The sequence below is a fragment of the Anolis sagrei genome, chromosome Y (genome assembly GCF_037176765.1).
Source record: "Anolis sagrei isolate rAnoSag1 chromosome Y, rAnoSag1.mat, whole genome shotgun sequence".
Taxonomy (NCBI): Eukaryota; Metazoa; Chordata; class Lepidosauria; order Squamata; family Dactyloidae; genus Anolis; species Anolis sagrei.
In genome coordinates, this window is record NC_090035.1 from 1,764,989 (window position 1) to 1,788,296 (window position 23,308).

Sequence of the window (23,308 nt, forward strand, 5' to 3'; positions counted from 1 at the left end):
ATTCAAATGAAAACCAACAAGGGATTTGTTTTTGGTCATGTGCCTAAAGTTATTCACTCAAAAGGTGTAGATCATCTAAGGCAGCGGTTCTCAACCTGGGGTCCCCAAATGTTTTTGGCCTACAACTCCCAGCTGGTAAACTAGCTGGGAGTTGTAGGCCAAAAACATCTGGGGACCCCAGGTTGAGAACCACTGATCTAAGGTGATCTATTTATTATTAATTATTATTTATTTACTTCACTTATATACCGCAGTTCTCAGCCCAAAGGCGACTCATTGCGGTGTACAACATAGAAAACAGGTGCAAATACAAAACATAGTGTAAAATAATCCACAATTCATCATTATCAAAAAAACATCTCATCAAACATCAACATTACTACAGAAGCCATTCCGAGTCGTCTCATCGTCAAGTTCACAATCCAATATCATTTCCGTTGTTCCATTCCTATGGTCGAGTTACCCGTCATTGCACTTCTTGTTCAAATGCCTTCTTAAACAGCCAGGTCTTTAACATCCTGCGGAATATCAACAGGGAGGGAGCTAGCCTGATGTCCACGGGAAGGGTGTTCCACAGCCGAGGAGCCACCACCGAGAAGGCCCTATCTCTCGTCCCCACCAGCCGTGCCTGAGACGCAGGCGGGATCGAGAGCAGGGTATCCCTGGAAGATCTCAAAGTCCTCGTGGGCTCATAGGCTGAGAGGCGGTCAGTTAGGTATTTTGGGCCGGAACCGTTTAGGGCTTTATAGGCCAATGCCAGCACCTTGAATTAAGCCCGGTAGCAGATCGGCAGCCAGTGGAGCTGGTACAGCAGAGGCAGGCACGGGCAAACTTCAGCTCTCTAGGTGTGTTGAACTTCAACTCGTATCATTCCTAACAGCCTCGGGCCCTTTCATTTTTTACTCTCAGCTGCTTATGGAGCTGAAGAGGGAAAGGAAGGGGCCCGAGGCTGTCAGGAACGGTGGAAATTGAAGTCCAAAACACCTAGAAGGCTGAAGATGGTCAAGTCTTTGTCCTCTTGGAACTGGACACTTCAACTACTCACATTGTGGTAGTTGATGTCCAAAATACCTAGAAGATCAAAGTTGATCATGCCTTTGTCCTCTTGGGACTGGACACTTCTGTCAATCAGGGGATCATCTGCATACCCACGTTGTGGTAGTTGACCTCCAAAACACCTTGAGGGTCAAAGTTGGTCATGTCTTTGTCCTCTTGGAACTGGACACAATCAAGGGATCATTTGCATACCCACATTGTGGTAGTTGACCTCCAAAACACCTAGAGGGTCAAAGTTGGTCATGTCTTTGTCCTCTTGGAACTGGACACTCAATCAAGGGATCATCTGCATACCCACATTGCGGTAGTTGATGTCCAAAACACCTGGAGGGTCTAAGTTGGTCATGGCTTTGTCCTCTTGGGACTGGACACATCATTAAATCAAGGGTTCATCTGCATACCCATGTTGTGGTAGTTGACATCCAAAACACCTAGAAGGTCAAAGTTTGTTATGTCTTTGTCCTCTTGGGCCTGGACACTTCAGTCAATCAAAGGGTCATCTGCATACCCATGTTGTGGTAGTTGATGTCCAAAACACCTAGAAGGTCAATGTTGGTTATGTCTTTGTCCTCTTGGAACTGGACACTTCAGTCAATCAAGGGATCATCTGCATACCCACATTGTGGTAGTTGATGTCCAAAACACCTAGAGGGTCAAAGTTGGTCATGTCTTTGTCCTCTTAGAACTGGACACTCAATCAAGGGATCATCTGCATACCCACATTGTGGTAGTTGATGTTCAAAACACATAGAGGGTCGAAGATGGTCATGCCTTTGTCCTCTTGGAACACTTCATTCAATCAAGAGACCATCTGCATACCCATGTTGTGTCCAAAACACCTAGAGGGCCAAAGTTGAGGGTTTGAACTTTGGACCACCATTCCACTATGAAAGTGTCACAATGCCAGGGCTCTGCCTTATTCAGGTAGAGATGAACCAAACAAATACCCAGTTTGTATCAAGCATTTTAATTAAAACAGCACTTACTTTCTGGCTTTTTTAATAGTCCAAAATATATAAAACATAAAGATAACACTCAGCCCCAGAATATAAAACAAAACAGCAAACACTGTTGCAGGTTCAAGATAACTCCGTAGTCAAAAGGTCCAGTCCAGTGGTCAAACGCCGAGAGTTCAGGGAGCAAAGTCGAGGGATCAAGATTCTATACTGTTGTCAAAAGCCAGTCCAAAGATTCAAGGTTCCAGGATTCCAAAGGCTCAGGAGACAGGTCAGGACATCGAAAATCCACAAACCTGGGGGGAAACCAGCAGCATCTACCACCAAGACAAGACAAATACTTTTCTCCCGAAGATCAGTCCCAAGGCTAGCTCCCTACACACCTCCACCCCTATCTGCCTTCACCCATGAACTCTTTACTCACAGATTACTCAACTCTCCAGAACCAAGACCTATATTAACCCTTCCATCAACAACTGCTAGGCCTACCACCACCAACCGCCATCAACTACAGAACACGACACACGACAGAAAGCCCACTGAGCGTGGTTCTCCAAGTCATAATCTCTCTCTCCTCAGTTTGCAATGTCTGATCCCTTTTGAACAAATCTGGTCAAGAAAGCCCAATAATTGCGAGTTGAGACTAGTATAGGCTTGTGGAAGGACCGAGATTTGTGTTGATGTGACTTTTTATTGTCTACTGTTGTCAAAGAGGCTTTGACTTATGGCTGCGAGACCTCCTGTTGACCTCAGCTCCCTTCTTCAGGTCTTGCAGACTCAAGGCTGTGGCTTCCTTGATTGACTCAACCTACCTGTAAGGAGACTTTCCCCTCTTTTTGTATTATTTTCCCACTTTAACAAGCATTATCGACGTTTTCTAATGAGTCATGCCGTCTCATGATACGTCTAAGGTAGAATCACCCCAGTTGAGTCATTTTGGCTTCTAGGAGCGTTCAGCCTTGATTTGCTCTTGGGTTCATTTATGGGTCTTCTTTGGCAGGCCATGATATCCGTATCGCTTTCCCCCAACATCGCATTTCAGACGAATCAATTCACTTCCTTTCAGTTTTCTTTCTCTGCCAACAGTGTTGATTTATCATATAGCAGTTGATTTCACAGGTCTTTTCTAGTTTGCCATGACATTCAGGTCCGCATCTCAATAATGTTGTCTAGGCAGTTAGAAACCTTTTTGCTTTTATGCGATATACTCCTTTGATTTCTTTCCAAGTCTTGGCCCTTGAGCTGGCATGCAGGTCAAGACAAAACCTTTCTGCAGAGCTGTGGGTTGCTATTGGTCAACTTCTTTGTGGTTTCCACCTCTAGATGTTTCCTTAGTCCTTCAAAACATGCAACCAAGATCAGGGTCTATTGAACTCTCACCCAATGGTTTTGGGTTTATTATTTTCCCAATCCAAAATGGCCCGTGGTCATTGGGAGTCCAATATATTCTCCCCTCTATTCTGCCTTAGTCAGACCACTTTACCTAGAATCACACTGTGTCCAGTTCTGGCCACCACAGTTAGAGATGTTGACTCCGTTGGAATGTGTCCAGAGGAAGAAGGTGACTCCAAGGATCTGGAGAACAACCCCTGTGAGGATGTCTACTCCTCTATTCTGCCTTGCCACTTTACCTGGAATCACACTGTGTCCAGTTCTGGCCACCACAATTGGAGATGTTGACTTCAAGTTGGAATGTGTCCAGAGGAAGAAGGAGACTCCAAGGATCAAGGGTCTGGAGAACAAGCCCTGTGAGGATGTCTACCCCTCTATTCTGCCTTGCCACTTTACCTGGAATCACACTGTGTCCAGTTCTGGCCACCACAATTGGAGATGTTGACTCCAAGTTGGAATGTGTCCAGAGGAAGAAGGCGACTCCAAGGATCTGGAGAACAACCCCTGTGAGGATGTCTATCCGTCTATTCTGCCTTGCCACTTTACCTGGAATCACACTGTGTCCCGTTCTGGCCACCACAATTGGAGATGTTGACTCCAAGTTGGAATGTGTCCAGAGGAAGAAGGCGACTCCAAGGATCTGGAGAACAACCCCTGTGAGGATGTCTATCCGTCTATTCTGCCTTGCCACTTTACCTGGAATCACACTGTGTCCAGTTCTGGCCACCACAATTGGAGATGTTGACTCCAAGTTGGAATGTGTCCAGAGGAAGAAGGCGACTCCAAGGATCTGGAGAACAACCCCTGTGAGGATGTCTATCCGTCTATTCTGCCTTGCCACTTTACCTGGAATCACACTGTGTCCCGTTCTGGCCACCACAATTGGAGATGTTGACTCCAAGTTGGATATTTTGGACTCCAGAGGAAGAAGGTAACTCCAAGGATCAAGGGTCTGGAGAACAACCCCTGTGAGAATGTCTACCCCTCTATTCTGCCTTGCCACTTTACCTGGAATCACACTGTGTCCCATTCTGGGCACTGCAGTTGAACGGAGATGTTGACTCTAAGTTGAAAGGTGTCCAGAAGAAGAGGGCAGTTCAAAGGATCAAGGGTCTGGAGAACAACCCCTGTGAGGATGTCTTCCCCTCTATTCTGCCTTGCCACTTTACCTGGAATCACACTGTGTCCCATTCTGGCCACCACAACTGGAGGTGTTGACTTCAAGTTGGAATGTGTCCAGAGGAAGAAGGAGACTCCAAAGATCAAGAGTCTGGAGAACAACCCCTGTGAGGACGTCTACCCCTCTATTCTGCCTTGCCACTTTACCTGGAAACACACTGTGTCCAATTCTGGCCACCACAATTGGAGATGTTGACTCTGAGTTGGAATGTGTCCAGAGGAAGAAGGCAACTCCAAGGATCTATCATATCTCCTCTCAACCAAGGCTATCATATCTCCTCTCAGCCTTCTCTTCTTCAGGCTAAACATGCCCAGCTCCTTAAGCCGCTCCTCATAGGGCTTGTTGTCCAGACCCTTGATCATTTTAGTCGCCCTCTTTCTCTGGACACATTCCAGCTTGTCAATATCTCTCTTGAATTGTGGTGCCCAGAATTGGACACAATATTCCAGGTAACGTGGTCTAACCAAAGCAGAATAGAGCATGGGGAGCATTACTTCCCTAGATCTAGACACTATGCTCCTCTTGATGCAGGCCAACATCCCATTGGCTTTTTTTGCTGCCACATCACATTCCTGGCTCATGTTTAACTTGTTGTCCACGAGGACTCCTCTCCTTTCCACCTCCTCCAGCTAGAAGGAATGACCGCCTTTTTGAGTCAGTATAATTAATTATGTGTGCTAAATGTGAATTTTGGATAGGGATTACCCATCATTATTTGCCTCTTTGAACATCATTTTCCTTCCTTGGTCCTGCCAGGAAAACTAGGAGCTCGAGAGAGAGACCGGCTCTTTAACCTTCTCCCCAGAACGAATCCCCTTTTATTGGAGGCAGGTGCCAAAGAATTTCATGTTACAATACTTTTTTAATAATAGAAGGAAAAAGGAATGTGGTCAGGAGAAGTGAACAGGCAGCATGAAAGCACACCTGCAGAGGAGCAAAGGAGTCCTGAGCAGAAATAGCTTTTGCACCCAGAAGCCCCAAATTAAGATGTCAGGGCACTGGGTCTGCATCTACACACCGCTGAATGCATCCATGAGGAGCCAGCAAGGCAGAGAAGGCAAGACTCCTTCATAGAATCCTAGAATCAAAGAGTTGGAAGAGACCTCCTGGGCCATCATCCAGTCCAACCCCATTCTGCCAAGAAGCAGGAATATTGCATTCAAAGCACCCCTGACAGATGGCCATCCAGCCTCTGCTTAAAAGCTTCCAAAGAAGGAGCCTCCACCACACTCCCTCCGGGGCAGAGAGTTCCACTGCTGAACGGCTCTCACAGTCAGGAAGTTCCTCCTCATGTTCAGATGGAATCTCCTCTCTTATAGAACTACAACTTCCATAATTCCGTAGCATTGAGCCATGACAGTTTTATTGGTTCACTAGCCACCCCTTGCCAGGAGTTGCTGTGGCCCAATCTGGTGATCTGGAAATAAAGTATTTATTTATTTATTTATTATTTATTTACTTTATTTGTACACCGCACTCTCTCAGCCCGCAGGCAACTCAGTGTGGTTTACAACCAGGTCAATATACAAAGTGCACAACACTAGCATTTAAAAACAGTAACTAAGGCAACTACATCAATATAACAGCACATCAATACATCAACATAACGTCAATACATCCATATAACTAACCCATCACGTCTCATCAGTAATGAGAAAGTGTTGGTTTCTAATATATGCAATGTCTTTATTCTTGTGGGTAAACAGTATTTCTTGTTGTCTCATTGTCAGTGTTGATGTTGACATTCTCTAGTTTGCCTATTCTAGAACATGCAAGATATAATTCCTAGTTCCAACAGACCTCACTACCTCTGAGGATGCTTCCCATAGATGCAGGTGAAACGTCAGGAGAAAAACTGCCTCCACAACATGGCCATATAGCCCGGAAAAACCTACAACAACCCATGGATTCCGGCCATGAAAGCCTTCGACAATACAAGATATAATTGTCCTTCTTTAGGGGTCCCTTTCAAATCTATAATACTGTATCTCTCTCTGTGTGTGAATCATATAGATCTATGGCTGGATGGCTCTTTGTCAGGAGGGCTTTGATTATGTTTTCTTGCCCTGGTGATGGGAGTTGGATGGCCTTGAGTATTTTCTGTTGGTCATCAAGGTTCTGTGTGGGAAGTTTGCCCCAATTCTGTCGTTGGTGGAGTTCAGAATGCTCTTTGATTGTAGGTGAACTATAAAGAAGAACAAAAGTGTAGAAGGAAGGAAGGAAGGAAGGAAGGAAGGAAGGAAGGAAGGGAAGAAGGAAGGGAAGAAGGAAGGAGGAAAAGAGGGAGCAAAGAAGAACAAAAGGATGGAAGGGAAGGAAGGAGGGAGGGAGGGAGAAAAAGGGAGGGAAGGAAGGAAGGGAAGGAGGGAAGGAGAAGAGGGAGCAAAGGAGGAAGAACAAAAGGGTGGACGGGAAGGAAGGAGGTAGGGAGGGAGGGAGAAAAGGGGAGATAAGGAAGGAAAGGAGGAAGGAAGGAAGGAAGGAAGGAAGGAAGGAAGGAAGGAAGGAAGAGGAGGAGGAGGAGGAGGAGGAAGGAAGAAAAGAGGGAGCAAAGAAAGGAGGAAGAACAAAAGGGTGCAAGGGAAGGAAGGAGGGAGGGAGGGAGGGAGAAAAGGGGAGATAAGGAAGGAAAGGAGGAAGGAAGGAAGGAAGGAAGGAAGGAAGGAAGAGGAGGAGGAGGAGGAAGGAAGAAAAGAGGGAGCAAAGAAAGGAGGAAGAACAAAAGGGTGCAAGGGAAGGAAGGAGGGAGGGAGGGAGGGAGAAAAAGGGAGATAAGGAAAGAAGGAAGGAAGGAAGGAAGGAAGGAAGGAAGGAAGGAAGGAGGAGGAGGAGGAGGAGGAGGAGGAGGAGGAGGAGGAGGAAGGAAGGAAGAAAAGAGGGAGCCAAGAAGGAAGGAAGAACAAAAGGGTGGAAGGGAAGGAAGGAGGGAGAGAGAGGGAAGGGCGAAAGAGGGAAAGAAGGAAGGATGGAAAAGTGGAAGGGAAGAAAGGAGGAAGGGAAAAAGAGTAAAGTAAGGAAGGGATGGAGGGAAGGAAGGAAGAAGGAAAGAGAGAAGAAAGGAAGGATAGGATGGTGAGAGAGAGAGTAGGGGCTGAGAAAAGGGCCCAGGGGGCACATCCGGCCCCCGGGCCTGGGTTTACCCATACCTGGTTGAAACCCTTGTGCTGGCTGAACTGCTGACTAGAAGGTTGGTGTATTGTTGAAGGCTTTCATGGCTGAAATCACTGGGTTGTTGTAGGTTTTTTGCGGGCTATATGGCCATGGTCTAGAGGCATTCTCTCCTGACGTTTCTCCTGCATCTATGGCAAGCATCCTCAGATGTAGTGAGGTCTGTTGGAACTAAGAAAAAGGGTTTATATATCTGTGGAATGATCAGGGTGGGACAAAGGACTCTTGTCTGCTGGAGCTAGGTGGGAATGTTTCAACTGACCACCTTGATTAGCATTTGAAGGCCTAGCTGTTGTTTGGAGTGGCTTGTTGGTGCCTGGAGCAATTTTTTGTTGATAGGTGATTAGATGTCCCAGAAGGTTGGTGGTTTGAATCCGTAAGACGGGGCAAGCTCCCTTCTGTCCGCCCCAGCTTCCTATGTGGAGACATGAAAGAGGCCCCCCCCGGGATGGTAACACATCTGGGCATCCCCTGGGCAACGTCCCTGCAGACGGCCAATTCTCTTGATTCTCAAGTTGCTTCCGACATGAGGGGGGAAAAGCAAATGTGGAGGGCCAACGATAGTCATGATTAGATACAAAACCATTGAGCACATTGGTCAAGTGAAACATTTTATCTCCCAGGATCAGGAGTGCAGTGCTGTCAACACAAACTGGTTGGGTCTTGTTTTCAGCAACGGGCTTTCAGCATATTTGTTTTCCTAGTCCAGAGGTCAATCGATCGGTTTAAACAGGTGGGGGTCATCCATCCCTTGGGTTGTTTTGGGCCCACAAATCCCACAACTCTCTCCAGTACAGATGGAAGTTCCAATCGAATAACATCTTGATAGTCGTGGGTTTCCCACCTCACGTTTATACATCGATCTTAGAGAGTGAGAAGAATGGGTTGGCCACAAATAGAGATACAAAACCTTGAGAGGAAAGGATGAAAAGGATCTTGAGCAGGTATGAGCAAACTTGGGCCCTCCCTCCAAGTGTTTTGGACTTCAACTCCCACCAGCCTGAGAGGAGACATGATGAGGGGCATGTACAAATATGTGAGAGGAAGTCCTAGGGAGGAGGGAGCAGGCTTCCTTTCTGCTTCCCTGGAGACTAGGACGCAATGGGTTCAAACTACAGGAAAGAAAGGAGATTCCACCTGAACATGAGGAGGAACTTTCTGACTGTGAGAGCCGTTCAGCAGTGGAACTCTCTGCCCCAGAGTGTGGTGGAGGCTCCTTCTATGGAGGCTTTTAAACAGAGGCTGGATGGCCATCTGTCGGGGGTGCTTTAAACACGATTGTCCTGCTTGTTGGCAGAATGGGGTTGGACTGGATGATGGCCCACCAGGTCTCTTCCAACTCTAGGATTCTATGATTCTATGCTTCTATAAGAACTTCCCATGGGAATTGCTTTCCATTTGTGCTTCCATTTAGCCACCTGTGTGTCTGTGGCTCCATGTATAAATTTGTGAGAGGGTCACAGGGAGGAGGGAGAAAGCTTCTTTTCTGCTGCCCTGGAGACTAGGACACAATGGAACCATGGCTACAAACTACAAGAAAGGAGATTCCACCTGAACATGAGAAAGAACTTTCTGACTATGAGAGCTGTTCAGCAGTGGAATTCTCTGCCCAGAGCGCGGTGGAGGCTCCTTCTATGGAGGCTGTTAAGCAGAGTCTGGATGGGCATCTGTTGGGGGTGCTTTGAACGCGATTGTCCTGCTTCTTGACAGAATGGGGTTGGACTGGATGGCCCACCAGGTCTCTTCCAACTCTAGGATTCTAGGATCTAAGAACTTCCTGACTGTAAAAGCTGTTCATCAGTGGAACTCTCTGCCCGAGAGCGTGGTGGAGGCTCCTTCTATGGAAGCATTGAAGTAGAGGCTGGATGGCAATTTGTTGGGGGTGCTTTGAACGCGGTTGTCTTGCTTCTTGACAAAATGGGGTTGGACTGGATAGCCCACCAGGCCTCCTCCGACTCTAGGATTCTATGATCCTATGCTTCTATAAGAACTTCCCAACTTCTATAGAACTTCCCATGGGAATTGCTTTCCATTTGTGCTTCCATTTAGCCACCTGTGTGTCTGTGGCTCCATGTATAAATATGAGAGGGGAAGTCACAGGGAGGAGGGAGCAAGCTTCCTTTCTGCCACCCTGGAGACTAGGACGCAATGGAGCCATGGCTTCAAACTACAAGAAAGTAGATTCCATCTGAATACGAGGAAGAACTTCCTGACTGTGAGAGCCGTTCAGCAGTGGAACTCTCTGCCCCGGAGTGTGGTGGAGGCTCCTTCTTTGGAGAGTTTTGAAGTTTCTATGGAGGCTTTTAAGCAGAGGCTGGATGGGCATCTGTCAGGGGTGATTTGAACACAATATTCCTGCTTCTTGGCAGAATGGGGTTGGACTGGATGGGCCACCAGGTCTATTCCAACTCTAGGATTCTAGGATCTAAGAACTTCCTAACTGTGAGAGCTGTTCAGCAGTGGAACTCTCTGCCAGGGGGTGTGGTGGAGGCTCCTTCTTTGAAGGCTTTTAAACAGAGGCTGGATGGCCATCTGTTGGGGGTGCTTTGAATGCGATTGTCCTGCTTCTTGGCAGAATGGACTGGATGGACCACCAGGTCTATTCCAACACTTGGATTCTTGGATCTAAGAACTTCCTAACTGTGAGAGCTGTTCAGCAGTGGAACTCTCTGCCCCGGAGTGTGGTGGGGGCTCCTTCTTTGGAGAGTTTTGAAGCAGAGGCTGGATGGCCATCTGTTGGGGGTGCTTTGAACACGATTGTCCTGCTTCTTGGCAGAATGGGGTTGGACTGGGTGGGCCACCAGGTCTATTCCAACTCTAGGATTCTAGGATCTAAGAACTTCCTAACTGTGAGAGCTGTTCAGTAGTGGAACTCTCTGCCCCGGAGAGTGGTGGGGGCTCCTTCTATGGAAGCATTGAAGTAGAGGCTGGATGGCCATCTGTTGGGGGTGCTTTGAACACAATTGTTCTGCTTCTTGGCAGAATGGTGTTGGACTGGATGGCCCACCAGGTCTCTTCCAACTCTAAGATTCTATGATTCTATGCTTCTATAAGAACTTCCCAACTTCTATAGAACTTCCCATGGGAATAGCTTTCCATTTGTGCTTCCATTTAGCCACCTGTGTGTCTGTGGCTCCATGTATAAATATGTGAGAGGAAGTCACAGGGAGGAGGAAGCAAGCTTGTTTTCTGCTACCCTGGAGACTAGGACGCAATGGATCAATGGCTTCAAACTACAAGAGAGGAGATTCCACCTGAACATGAGGCAGAACTTCCTGACTATGAGAGCTGTTCAGCAGTGGAATTCTCTGCCCTAGAGCACAGTGGGAGCTCCTTCTATGGAGGCTTTTAAGCAGAGGCTGGATGGGCATCTGTCAGGGGTGATTTGAACACAATATTCCTGCTTCTTGGCAGAATGGGGTTGGACTGGATAATGGACCACCAGGTCTATTCCAACTCTAGGATTCTAGGATCTAAGAACTTCCTAACTGTGAGAGCTGTACAGCAGTGGAACTCTCTGCTCCAGAGCATGGTGGAGGTTCCTATGGAGGCTATTAAGCAGAGGCTGGATGGGCATCTGTTGGGAGTGCTTTGAATGCAATTGTCCTGCTTCTTAGCAGAATGGGGTTGGGCTGGATGGCCCACCAGGTCTCTTCCAACACTTGGATTCTAGGATCTAAGAACTTCCTAACTGTGAGAGCTGTTCAGCAGTGTAACACTCTGCCCCGGAGCATGGTGGAGTCTCCTTCTTTGGAGGCTTTTGAAGCAGAGGCTGGATGGCCATCTGTCGGGGGTACTTTGAATGTGATTGTCCTGCTTCTTGGCAGAATAGGGTTGGACTGGATGATGGCCCACCAGGTCTCTTCCAGCAGTAGGATTCTTGGTTCTAAGAACTTCCTAACTGTGAGAGTTGTTCAGCAGTGGAACTCTCTGCCCTGGAGAGTAGTGGGGGCTCCTTCTATGGAAGCATTGAAGTAGAGGCTGGATGGCCATCTGTTGGGGGTGCTTTGAACATGATTGTCCTGCTTCTTGGCAGAATGGGATTGGACTGGATGGCCCATGAGGTCTCTTCCAACACTTGGATTCTATGACTCTATGCCTCCTCTAGAGCTTTCTCCCTCATCACAGCTGGAGGGCCCCAGGTTGGAGAAAGCTTGTCTAGACAGAGTTTCAGCATTGCCGTTCCCAAACACAACCCCATAAATCACAGATCTCAATGGAATGCAAGATTGGATGTGACAACAAGCAGCTGGAGCCTCCTGACCAGGCTGCCTTTCTTCCAGGCTGTTTGCTTCCTTCCTTTAGGGGGAAAAAAGAGCAGTATCTGACTCTACGTAGGTAGACACGTCCGTAAACAGCGTAGATGTCTTCCTTGGTAGTAGGTCTTTAACAGAGATTGTGGTGTCATGGAAAGAAGAGGGGCTCCTCTAGCACAAAAAAGGAAGAGCCATTCAACCTGAATAATTCCCTACTCAGCCATGAAGTTTACTAGGGACTTTGGACCCCTACCCTCAGTGTTGCTCAAATAATGTTTCTCAACCTGAGGGTTGGGATATCAGGAGGGAAAGCAAGAAACAACACCATGTAAAACAATATGATTTGCTTCCTTAATGCAACGGGACTAAACGCCATGGGAATATGATGCTTAACACCCATCATGGCATGGGGTCCTAAGACTCTAGAGTAGGCATTGGCCAACTTTGACCTTCCTCATACCCACATTGTGGGAGTTGTAGTCCAAAACACCTGGAGGGAGGGCTGAAGTTGGCCCATGCCTTTGTCCTCTTGGAAATGGACACTTCAGTCAGTCAAGGGGTCATCTGCATACCTACGTTGTAGGAGTCCAAAACACCTGAAGGGAGGTCCAAAGTTGGCCCATGCCTTTGTCCTCTTGGAATTGGACACTTCAGTCAGTCAAGAGATCATCTGCATAGCCATGTTGTGGTAGTCATCAACACTTAGAGGACCAAAGTTGGGTCAAGACATTGTCCTCTTGGGAATGGACACTTCAGTCAATCAAAGGGTCATCTACATACCCATGTTGTGGGAGTTGAAGCCCAAAACACCTGGAAGGAGGGCCCAAGTTGGCCCATGCCTTTGTCCTCTTGGAACTGGACACTTCAGTCAATCAAGGGGTCATCTACATACCCATGTTGTGGGAGTAGAAGTCCAAAACACCTGGAAGGAGGGTCCAAGTTGGCCCATGCCTTTGATCTCTTGGGACTGGACACTTCAGTCAGTCAAGGGGTCATCTGCATACCCACATTGTGGGAGTAGAAGTCCAAAACACCTGGAAGGAGGGTCCAAGTTGGCCCATGCCTTTGATCTCTTGGAACTGGACACTGCAGTCAATCAAGGCATCATCAGCATACCCACATTCTGGAAGCTGAAGTCCAAAACACCTGGAGGTAGGGCCCAAGTTGGCCCATGCCTTTGACCTCTTGGAACTGGACACTTCAGTCCATCAACGGATCATCCTCATACACACATTATGGGAGTTGAAGTCCAAAACACCTGAAGGGAGGGCCCAAGTTGGCCCATGCCTTTGACCTCTTGGAACTGGACACTTCAGTCCATCAAGGGATCATCCTCATACACACATTATGGGAGTTGAAGTCCAAAACACCTGGAGGGAGGGCTGAAGTTGACCCATGCCTTTGACCTCTTGGAACTGGACACTTCAGTCTATCAAGGGATCATCTGCATAGCCATGTTGTGGTAGTCAAAACAGCTAGAGGGTTGAATTTGGGTCATGACATTGTCCTCTTGGACCTGGACACTTCGGTCAATCAAGGGATCATCTGCCTGCCCACCTTGTGGTAGTCAATGTCCAAAACACCTTGAAGGCCAAAGTTGGTCATACCTTATGGGAGTTGAAGTCCAAAACACCTGGAGGAAGGAACTAAGTTGGCCCATGCCTTTGTCCTCTTGGAACTGGACACTTCAGTTCATCAAGGGATCATCTACATACCCACATTGTGGTAAGTCAATGTCCAAAACACCTTGAAGGCCAAAGTTAGTCATGCCATATGGGAGTTGAAGTCCAAAACACCTGGAGGAAGGGACCAAGTTGGCCCATGCCTTTGTCCTCTTGGAACTGGACACTTCAGTTCATCAAGGGATCATCTGCATACCCACATTGTGGTAGTCAATGTCCAAAACACCTTGAAGGCCAAAGTTGGTCATGCCATATGGGAGCTGAAGTCCAAAACATCTGGAGGACTGAAGTTTCTCCATGCCTGCTCAAGAGGCCAGGATTCAAATCCTTTCTTGGGGATGGAATCCAAGTTGTAGTCTCTCAGCCTCAGAGGCATGCAGTGGGATAATTCTTCTGAATGAGTCATGGAAACAACTTGAAGGAACACAACAGCAATTCTTTGGACTAAATTTAGCCTCCGCAACCCATACTTTGCTATTTTCAAAAGAGATACAAGATAATTTGGAAAAAAAAATGGTAGTAAGAGCAAACAGAGCACAGCTTTGTGTCTATTTCAGTTTTTGTGCTGCTGAGATGGTGTGGTTTTCCTTTTGATGTTGTTTTGGTGGTTTCGTTCATATTTTGAGGGCTTGTTTTGCCAGTGGTGTGTTTCATTCAGAAGCATCTCCTGGGCCTTTGGGTTCCAACGCAAGGTCAGAGCTTTTCAAAGGAATATCGTCGTTGTATGTTGCAGCTATGCGTGGTATGTGCTCTCCTCCCCAAAAGCTCCAAAGGCTGAAAAAATACAGAGTGAGCGAGAGAGAAGGACAGAGAAAGAGAGGGAGAAAGGGCGGGTCGGACATAAGACGGAGCAGTAAACGATTAACTTCTCCTGCAAACAGAGGAACTGGCATCAAAGGTCTGGCAAAGAGAGAGCGAGAGAGAGAGGAAGGAAGGATTGCTTACATGGGAAATAGTCCAACATCCCTGAGATTTCATGTTATCCTTGATCACTTGATTGTGGTTTGAGAGTCTACAGGCTTGCCTTTCATCCAAAATCCAGTTACGCAACAAGGCTGTTGGTGCATCAGTCTCCACAGCACAATTAATGCAACTTGAAACCACTTGGACTGCCAAGGCTCGGTGTTATGGAGTCCTGAGAGTTGTCGTTTGGTGAGAAAGTAGCAGAGAAGGCTCAAGGCTTTGCCAAGCAACAGCTTACTTCATAGAATCATAGAATCAAAGAGTTGGAAGAGACCTTATGGGCCATCTAGTCCAACCCCATTCTGCCAAGAAGCAGGAATATTGCATTCAAATCACCCCTGACAAATGGCCATCCAGCCTCTGCTTCAAAGCTTCCAAAGAAGGAGCCTCCACCACACTCCGGGGCAGAGAGTTCCACTGCTGAACGGCTCTCACAGTCAGGAAGTTCTTCCTCATGTTCAGGTGGAATCTCCTCTCTTGTAGTTTGAAGCCATTGTTCCATTGCGTCCTAGTCTCCAAGGAAGCAGAAAACAAGCTTGCTCCCTCCTCCTCCCTGTGGCTTCCTCTCACATATTTATACATGGCTATCACGTCTCCTCTCATCTTTCTCTTCTTCTGGCTAAACATGCCCAGCTCCTTAAGCCGCTCCTCATAGGGCTTGTTCTCCAGACCCTTGATCATTTTAGTCACCCTCCTCTGGACACATTCCAGCTTAGAGTCAATATCTCTCTTGAATTGTGGTGCCCAGAATTGGACACAATATTCCAGATGTGGTCTAACCAAAGCGGAATAGAGCATGGGGAGCATTACTTCCTTAGATCTAGACACTATGCTCCTCTTGATGCAGGCCAAAATCCCATTGGCTTTTTTTCCTGCCACATCACATTCCTGGCTCATGTTTAACTTGTCCACGAGGACTCCAAGATCTTTTTCACACGTACTGCTCTCGAGCCAGGCGTCACCCACTTACTTACTTATTACTTAGGCCAGTGGTTCTCAAGATGCGGGTCAAGAATAGGGCTGCACAACCACCTATGGACTCACCTCCAAGACACTACACTTGGAGGACCATCATCCTCGAGCTACGAGGGATCGCCTAAGTCAATGGTTCTCAACCTGTGGGTCCCCAATATATTTTGGTCTTCATCTCCCAGAAATCCTAATAGCTGCTAAACTGGCTGGGATTTCTGGAAGTTGTAGGCCAAAACACCTGGGGACAAACAGGTTGAGAACCACTGACTTAGGTGATCCCTCATAGCTCGAGGATGATGGTCCTCCAAGTATAGTGTCTTGGAGGTGGGTCCGTAGGTGGTTGTGGAGCCCTATTCTTGGCCCGCATCTTTTCCCGCAGTGACGACATCAGTTTCCAGATGGAAGGCGGTCCCGGTCAGGATTGGCTTGACGTGCCTTCCTCCTGGCACATTTCTCTCACCCTCCATTCGTGCTTCTTCAAATTCTACAGCACTACTGGTCACAGCTGACCTCCAACTGGAGCGCTCAAGGGCCAGGTCTTCCCACTTCTCAGTGTCTATGCCAGAGTTTTTAAGGTTGGCTTTGAGCCCATCTTTAAATCTATTTTCCTGCTCACCAAAATTCCACTTTCCGGTGTGAAGATGATTCCTTGATTGACCGAAGTGTCCAGTTCCAAGAAGACAAAGACATAGGCTAACTTGGGCCCTCCCTCCAGGTGTTTTGGGCTTCAACTCCCACAACCTGGGTGTGCAGATGACCCCTTCATTGACTGAAGTGTCCAGTTCCAAGGGGACAAAGGCATGGGCCAACTTGGGCCCTCCCTCCAGGTGTTTTGGGCTTCAACTCTCACAACATGGGTGTGCAGATGATCCTTGATTGGTCTTCAGCTCCCACAGTGTGGTATGCTGATGATTCCTTGATTAGATTTCAACTTCCACAACATGGGTATGCAAATGACCCTTGATTGACCCAAGTGTCTGGTTGCAAGAGGACAAAGGCATGGGCCAACTTGGGCCCTCCTTCCAGGTGTTTTGGACTTCAGTTCCCACAACATGGTTATGCAGACGACCCCTTGATTGGCTGAAGTGTCCAGTTCCAAGGGGACAAAGGCATGGGCCAACTTGGGCCCTCCCTCCAGGTGTTTTGGGCTTCAACTCTCACAACATGGGTGTGCAGATGATCCTTGATTGGTCTTCAGCTCCCACAGTGTGGTATGCTGATGATTCCTTGATTAGATTTCAACTTCCACAACATGGGTATGCAAATGACCCTTGATTGACCCAAGTGTCTGGTTGCAAGAGGACAAAGGCATGGGCCAACTTGGGCCCTCCTTCCAGGTGTTTTGGACTTCAGTTCCCACAACATGGTTATGCAGACGACCCCTTGATTGGCTGAAGTGTCCAGTTCCAAGAGGACAAAGGCATGGGCCAACTTGGGCCCTCCTTCCAAGTGTTTTGGGCTTCAACTCCCACAACATGGGTATGCAGATGATCCCTTGAGTGACTGATGTGTCCAGTTCCAAGAGGACAAAGGCATGGGCCAAGTTGGGCCCTCCCTCCAGGTGTTTTGGGCTTCTACTCCCACAACTTGGGTATGCAGATGACCCCTTGATTGACCAAAGTGTCCAGTTCTAAGAGGACAAAGACATAGGCTAACTTGGGCCCTCCTTCCATGTGTTTTGGTCTTCTACTCCCACAACCTGGGTGTGCAGATGACCCCTTGATTAGCTGAAGTGTCCAGTTCCAAGAGGACAAAGGCGTGGGCCAACTTTGGTCCTCCCTCCAGGTGTTTTGGACTTCAACTCCCTGAATTCTTAACAGACTCAGTCCGTTTCCTTTTCCACTGAAGCAGCTGAGGGGGGAAAGGAAGGGGTCTGAGGCTGTCAGGAATGGTGGGAGTTAAAGTGCAAAACACCGGTGGGCCAAAGCTTACCCAGTCCCTTCTATAGTCTCTCTCAAAGCCTTTGGGATGTCTGATTTACCATTTATCTATTTTATTTGTCATGTCACGTCAACCAGCCAATTATATTACATTTCTAACAGAACAAGGCAAACAAACAGACAAAATACAAAATTTGTGAGTTTGGTAGTTGATGAAATGTCCTTTGACCAGCATCTGTCCCCTTGGAGTGCCTCTGGTGTTGCTGCAAGAAGGTCCTCCCTGTTGCATGTGGAAGAAGGGCTCAGGGTGCATTGCAGCAGGCGGTCAGTGGTTTGCTCTCCTCCACACTCACATGTCGTAGACTCCACTTTGTGGCCCCATTTCTTGAGGTTGGTTCTGCATCTCGTGGTGCCAGAGCGCAGTTTGTTCAGCGCCTTCCAAGTCACCCAGTCCTCTGTGTGCCCAGGGGGGAGTCTCTCATTTGGTATCAGCCATTGGTTGAGGTGCTGGGTTTGAGCCTGCCACTTTTGGACTCTCGCTTGCTGGGGTGTTCCAGCAAGTGTCTCCATAGATCTTAGAAAACTATTTCTAGATTTACATCGGTTATTCTACATCGGCTATTGCTGCAAGTAATGACAGTGTGAATTAATTGCTAATATTTGCTTGAGATAGTGCTTGCAGTTCTGGAGGGACTCTTGATTTTTTGCATCTCATAGACTTAGCAGCATGGGGATTGGGTTAACCAATTAAAATTCATGAATAAACCAGTTTTTTTAAAAAAAACTGAAACATTTCGGGGGGGTTGAACCCCTAAACCCCCCCTCGCTACGGGCTTGATTGAAGGGGCATTTTGGGGTTCTTGGAGATGGGACACACTTGTATATATCGACTGCATGTTTCCCACCCCACTCTAACCAAGGAGAGTCCCAATTCTTCCTTGCAGAGACTGCAAAGTCAGTGTATGTTGCCTTCCACAGTGTCCAAAATTCAGAACACTGGCCTACAGTTCAGTAGAGCCAAAGTACGGCCAGCGTGTCCTGTCCAGTGCTTTTCTTGGCCCTTCTGCAAGCCTTGGCCGGGCTCCCCTTCTTCTTCCCTCGCTCTCCATCTCCAAGTGCATGGCTGGCATTGCCAAGCAACCTAATCTGTGCCTTTTCTGGTTTGTTTTCTTTCGGTAGGCAGAACGAAGGCAACGAAGACGAAGAATTCCTTCCCACTGGAGAAACATCGATTGATTCCTATCCAAACTGGCTCAAGTTCCACATTGGCATCAACCGATACGAACTGTATTCCCGGCACAACCCGGCCGTGGCCGCCTTGCTTCACGATCTGGCCTCCCAGAAAATCACAAGTGTCGGTAAGTTGACGAACGTGCCGTCCCCAGGGGGGTGTTGTGCAAACTAGCGGCTCGCTCACTCTCATTTTGCTGTCGCTTGCAGATTCGGGGCTTTTTTGCATCGTTTACATTATGTGCTCCTGAGAAAAGCTCTCCAAAATGGCAGGCTTGGAGTGTAATCTGCTGTTTTCTCTCCAATTCGGAGAGATGCCTTGGAGAAGCTAATTGGCAAAATCCATCTATGAATGTATGTTTGTCTGTCTGTTTAGACCTCAAAGAGAGGGAAGTGCCCCCCCCCCCCCGGTGTCACTGGATTGGCTGTTGCTAGGTGGAGTGTATTTCTGGCATTGGCCGGTGACTGCTGGAAGAGCACTTTGGTTTTCTTGATGTTCAATGAGAGGCCGAGCTTCTCGTATGCTTCTGCAAAGGTCTTTAGAATGGCTTGTAGGTCTTCTTCTGAATGTGCACAGATGACATTGTCATCAGCATATTGGAGTTCTATAACAGATGTTGTTGTGTCCTTGGTTTTGAGGTTGCCATCTGTCCAATAGATGATTTCCACTCTGCTTACTTAGGCGATCCCTCGTACTCCGAAGATGATGATCCTCCAAGTTTGGTGTCCTGGCGGTGGGTCCATAGGTGACTGTGGAGCCCTATTCTTGATCTGCATCGTCTCCCACAGTGAGGGCATTGGTTTCCATGTGGAAGGCGTTCCCAGTTAGGATTGTCTTGACGCGCCTTCCTCTTGGCACGTTTCTCCCTTTCACCCTCCATTTGTGCCTCTTCAAATTCTGCAGCATTGCAGGTCACAGCTGACCTTCAACTGGAGCACCCAAGGACCAGGGCTTCGCAGTTCTCAGTGTCTATGCCAGAGTTTTTAAGGTTGGCTTTGAGCCCATCTTTCAATCTCTTTTCCTGCCCACCAACATTCCCTTTTCCGTTCTTGAGTTCGGAGTAGAGCAACTGCTTTGGGAGACAATGGTGGTCAGGTATCCGGACAACATGACCAGTCCAGCGTAGTTGATGGCAGAGGACCATCGCTTCAATGCTGATGGTCTTCGCTTCTTCCAGGATGCTGACATTTATCCACTTGTCTTCCCAAGAGATTTGCAGGATTTTCCGGATGCAGCGCTAATGGAATTGTTCTAGGAGCTGCATGTGACGTCTGTAGACAGTCCACATTTCGCAGGCGTAAAGCAGGGTTGGGAGGACAATAGCTTTGTAGACAAGCGCCTTGGTATCCCTACGGATGTCCCGGTCCTCAAACACTCTCTGCTTCATTCGGAAAAATGCTGCACTCACAGAGCTCAGGTGGTGTTGTATTTCAGCCTCAATGTTGACATCTGTAGACAGTCCACGTTTCGCAGGCGTAAAGCAGGGTTGGGAGGACAATAGCTTTATAGACAAGCACCTTAGTCTTCCTACGGATGTCCCGGTCCTCAAACACTCTCTGCTTCATTCGGAAAAAAGCTGCACTCGCAGAGCTCAGGTGGTGTTGCATTTCAGCGTCAATGTTGATATCTGTAGACAGTCCACGTTTTGCAGACGTCAAGCAGAGTTGGGAGGACAATAGCTTTGTAGACAAGCGCCTTAGTCTTCCTACAGATGTCCCGGTCCTCAAACACTCTATGCTTCACTCGGAAAAATGCTGCTCTCGCAGAGCTCAGGTGGTGTTGTATTTCAGCGTCAATGTTGACATCTGTAGACAGTCCACGTTTTGCAGGCGTAAAGCAGGGTTGGGAGGACAATAGCTTTGTAGACAAGCGCCTTAGTCTTCCTACGGATGTCCCGGTCCTCAAACACTCTCTGCTATATTCAGAAGAATACTGCACTCGCAGAACTCAGGAGGTGTTGTATTTCAGCGTCAATGTTTACGTCTGTAGACAGTCCACGTCTCGCAGGCGTATAGCAGAGTTGGGAGGACAATAGCTTTATAAACAAGCACCTTGGTCTCCCTACGGATGTCCCGGTCCTCAAACACTCTCTGCTTCATTGGGAAAAATGCTGCACTCGCAGAGCTCAGGTTGTGTTGTATTTCAGTGTCAATATTGACTTTTGTGGAGAGGTGGCTGCCAAGGGAGCGGAAAGCGTCCACATTTTGTAATGTTACACCATTCAGCTGTATTTCTGGCACTGCAGAGGGATTGGTTGGTGTCTGCTGGAAGAGCACTTTGGTTTTCTCGATATTCAATGACAGGCTGAGCTTCTCATATGCTTCTGCAAAAGTGTTTAGAGTGGCTTGCAGGTCTTCTGAATGTGCACAGATGACGTTGTCATCAGCATATTGGAGTTCTATAACAGATGTTGTTGTGACCTTGGTTTTGAGGTTAAATAGCTTGCCATTTGTCTGATAGATGATTTCCACTCTGGTGGAGAGCTTCCCATCAACAAGATGAAGTATCATAGCAATGAAGATGGAAAATAAGGTTGGGGCAATAACACATCATCCCTGTTTGACTCCTGATTCCACCTTAAATGGGTCACTTTGGGAATGTTATGGGGAATGTGGACCACGGGGACCCGTTTCCCCCTACAATATTAGAAGCCAGTGGCCTCTACTGAATGTGAATTGTATGGATCCGCGATTCCCATAGGACATGGCTAGACTATAGAATTCCCCAGCATAACCTTTCGTGATAGTTGCTAAATTGGATTTCTTGAAAGGGGGATTAGACCGATTAATAGCGGATAAGTCTATCAATGGCTACTAGTCGTGATGCCTATATCTTGCCTCTGGCATCAGAGATAAGATGCATCTCATTACTGATTATTGAGAAACACAGTGTTGTTGTCCTACTTCTTGCTTCCCGGGGGCTTTTCTTGGCCATGTAAGAGCGGAGGTAGATATTCTACTAAGTCCATTGATTTAGACCAGAATATGAGACATGATTGCGCACTGATTCGCATTAACAGCTGTTCACAAAGTGTACTTAAACCCCAATTTTGACTGAAAAATGCATATATGCGCATGACTGTGAATCTCTGCAGTCAAGGCAAACGCATGACTTTGTTGCTATACGTTGGTATGGACTCTCCAGTGTTTGTACCCATTGTGAAATCCCGAAACAGCTAGTCAGGGCTGCAAACAAATGGAGCCACTGAAACACAGGTGGCTAAATGGAAGCACAAATGGAAAGCAATTCCCATGAGAACTCATAGAATCATAGAATCAAAGAGTTGGAAGAGACCTCCTGGGCCGTCATCCAGTCCAACCCCATTCTGCCAAGAAGCAGGAATATTGCATTCAAATCATGCATTCAAATCACCCCCGACAGATGGCCACCCAGCCTCTGCTTAATAATAATAATAATAATAATAATAATAATAATAATAGAATGAAAGAGTTGGAAGAGACCTCCTGGGCCGTCATCCAGTCCAACCCCAATATGTTAAGAAGCAGGAATATTGCATTCAAAGCACCCCTGACAGATGGCCATCCAGCCTCTGCTTAATAATAATAATAATAATAATAATAATAATAATAATAGAATGAAAGAGTTGGAAGAGACCTCCTGGGCCGTCATCCAGTCCAACCCCATTCTGCCAAGAAGCAGGAATATTGCATTCAAATCACCCCAGACAGATGGCCACCCAGCCTCTGCTTAATAATAATAATAATAATAATAATAATAATAATAATAGAATGAAAGAGTTGGAAGAGACCTCCTGGGCCATCCAGTCCAACTCCATTCTGCCAAGAAGCAGGAATATTGCATTCAAATCACCCCCGACAGATGGTCATCCAGCCTCTGCTTAATAATAATAATAATAATAATAATAGAATGAAAGAGTTGGAAGAGACCTCCTGGGCCATCCAGTCCAACCCCATTCTGCCAAGAAGCAGGAATATTGCATTCAAATCACCCCTGACAGATGGCCATCCAGCCTCTGTTTAAAAGCTTCCAAAGCAGGAGCCTCCACCACACCCTGGGGCAGAGAGTTCCACTGCTGAATGGCTCTCACAGTCAGGAAGTTCTTCCTCATGGAGAATAATCGAATCATAGAATCAAAGTTGGAAGAGACCTCATGGGCCATCCAGTCCATCCCCATTCCGCCAAGAAGCAGGAATATTGCTTTCAAAGCACCCCTGACAGATGGCCATCTAGCATCTGTTTAAAAGCTTCCAAAGAAGGAGCCTCCACCACACTCCGGGGCAGAGAGTTCCACTGCGGAACGGCTCTCACAGTCAGGAAGTTCTTCCTCATGTTCAGGTGGAAGTAGTTTGAAGCCATTGTCCCATTGCGTCCTCATCTCCAAAGAAGCAGAAAACAAGCTTGCTCCCTCCTCCTCCCTGTGGCTTCCTCTCACATATTTATACATGGCTATCATATCTCCTCTCAGCCTTCTCTTCTTCAGGCTAAACATGCCCAGCTCCTTAAGCCGCTCCTCATAGGGCTTGTTCTCCAGACCCTTGATCATTTGAGTCTCCCTCCTCTGGACACATTCCAGCTTAGAGTCAATATCTC

The 23,308-nt window shown here is 47.4% G+C and overlaps 1 protein-coding gene across 1 annotated transcript in view; it reads left to right on the top strand.

Moving 5' to 3' along the window:
* The window catches only part of LOC132780034 (extracellular serine/threonine protein kinase FAM20C), a 148,258-nt gene that overhangs the window by 14,900 nt on the left and 110,050 nt on the right, over nucleotides 1-23,308 (top strand). Inside the window, exon 2 of the mRNA XM_067461339.1 lies at nucleotides 18,685-18,863. Within this exon, the coding sequence (XP_067317440.1) occupies nucleotides 18,685-18,863 (179 nt within the window). The remainder of the gene's footprint in view (nucleotides 1-18,684; nucleotides 18,864-23,308) is intronic.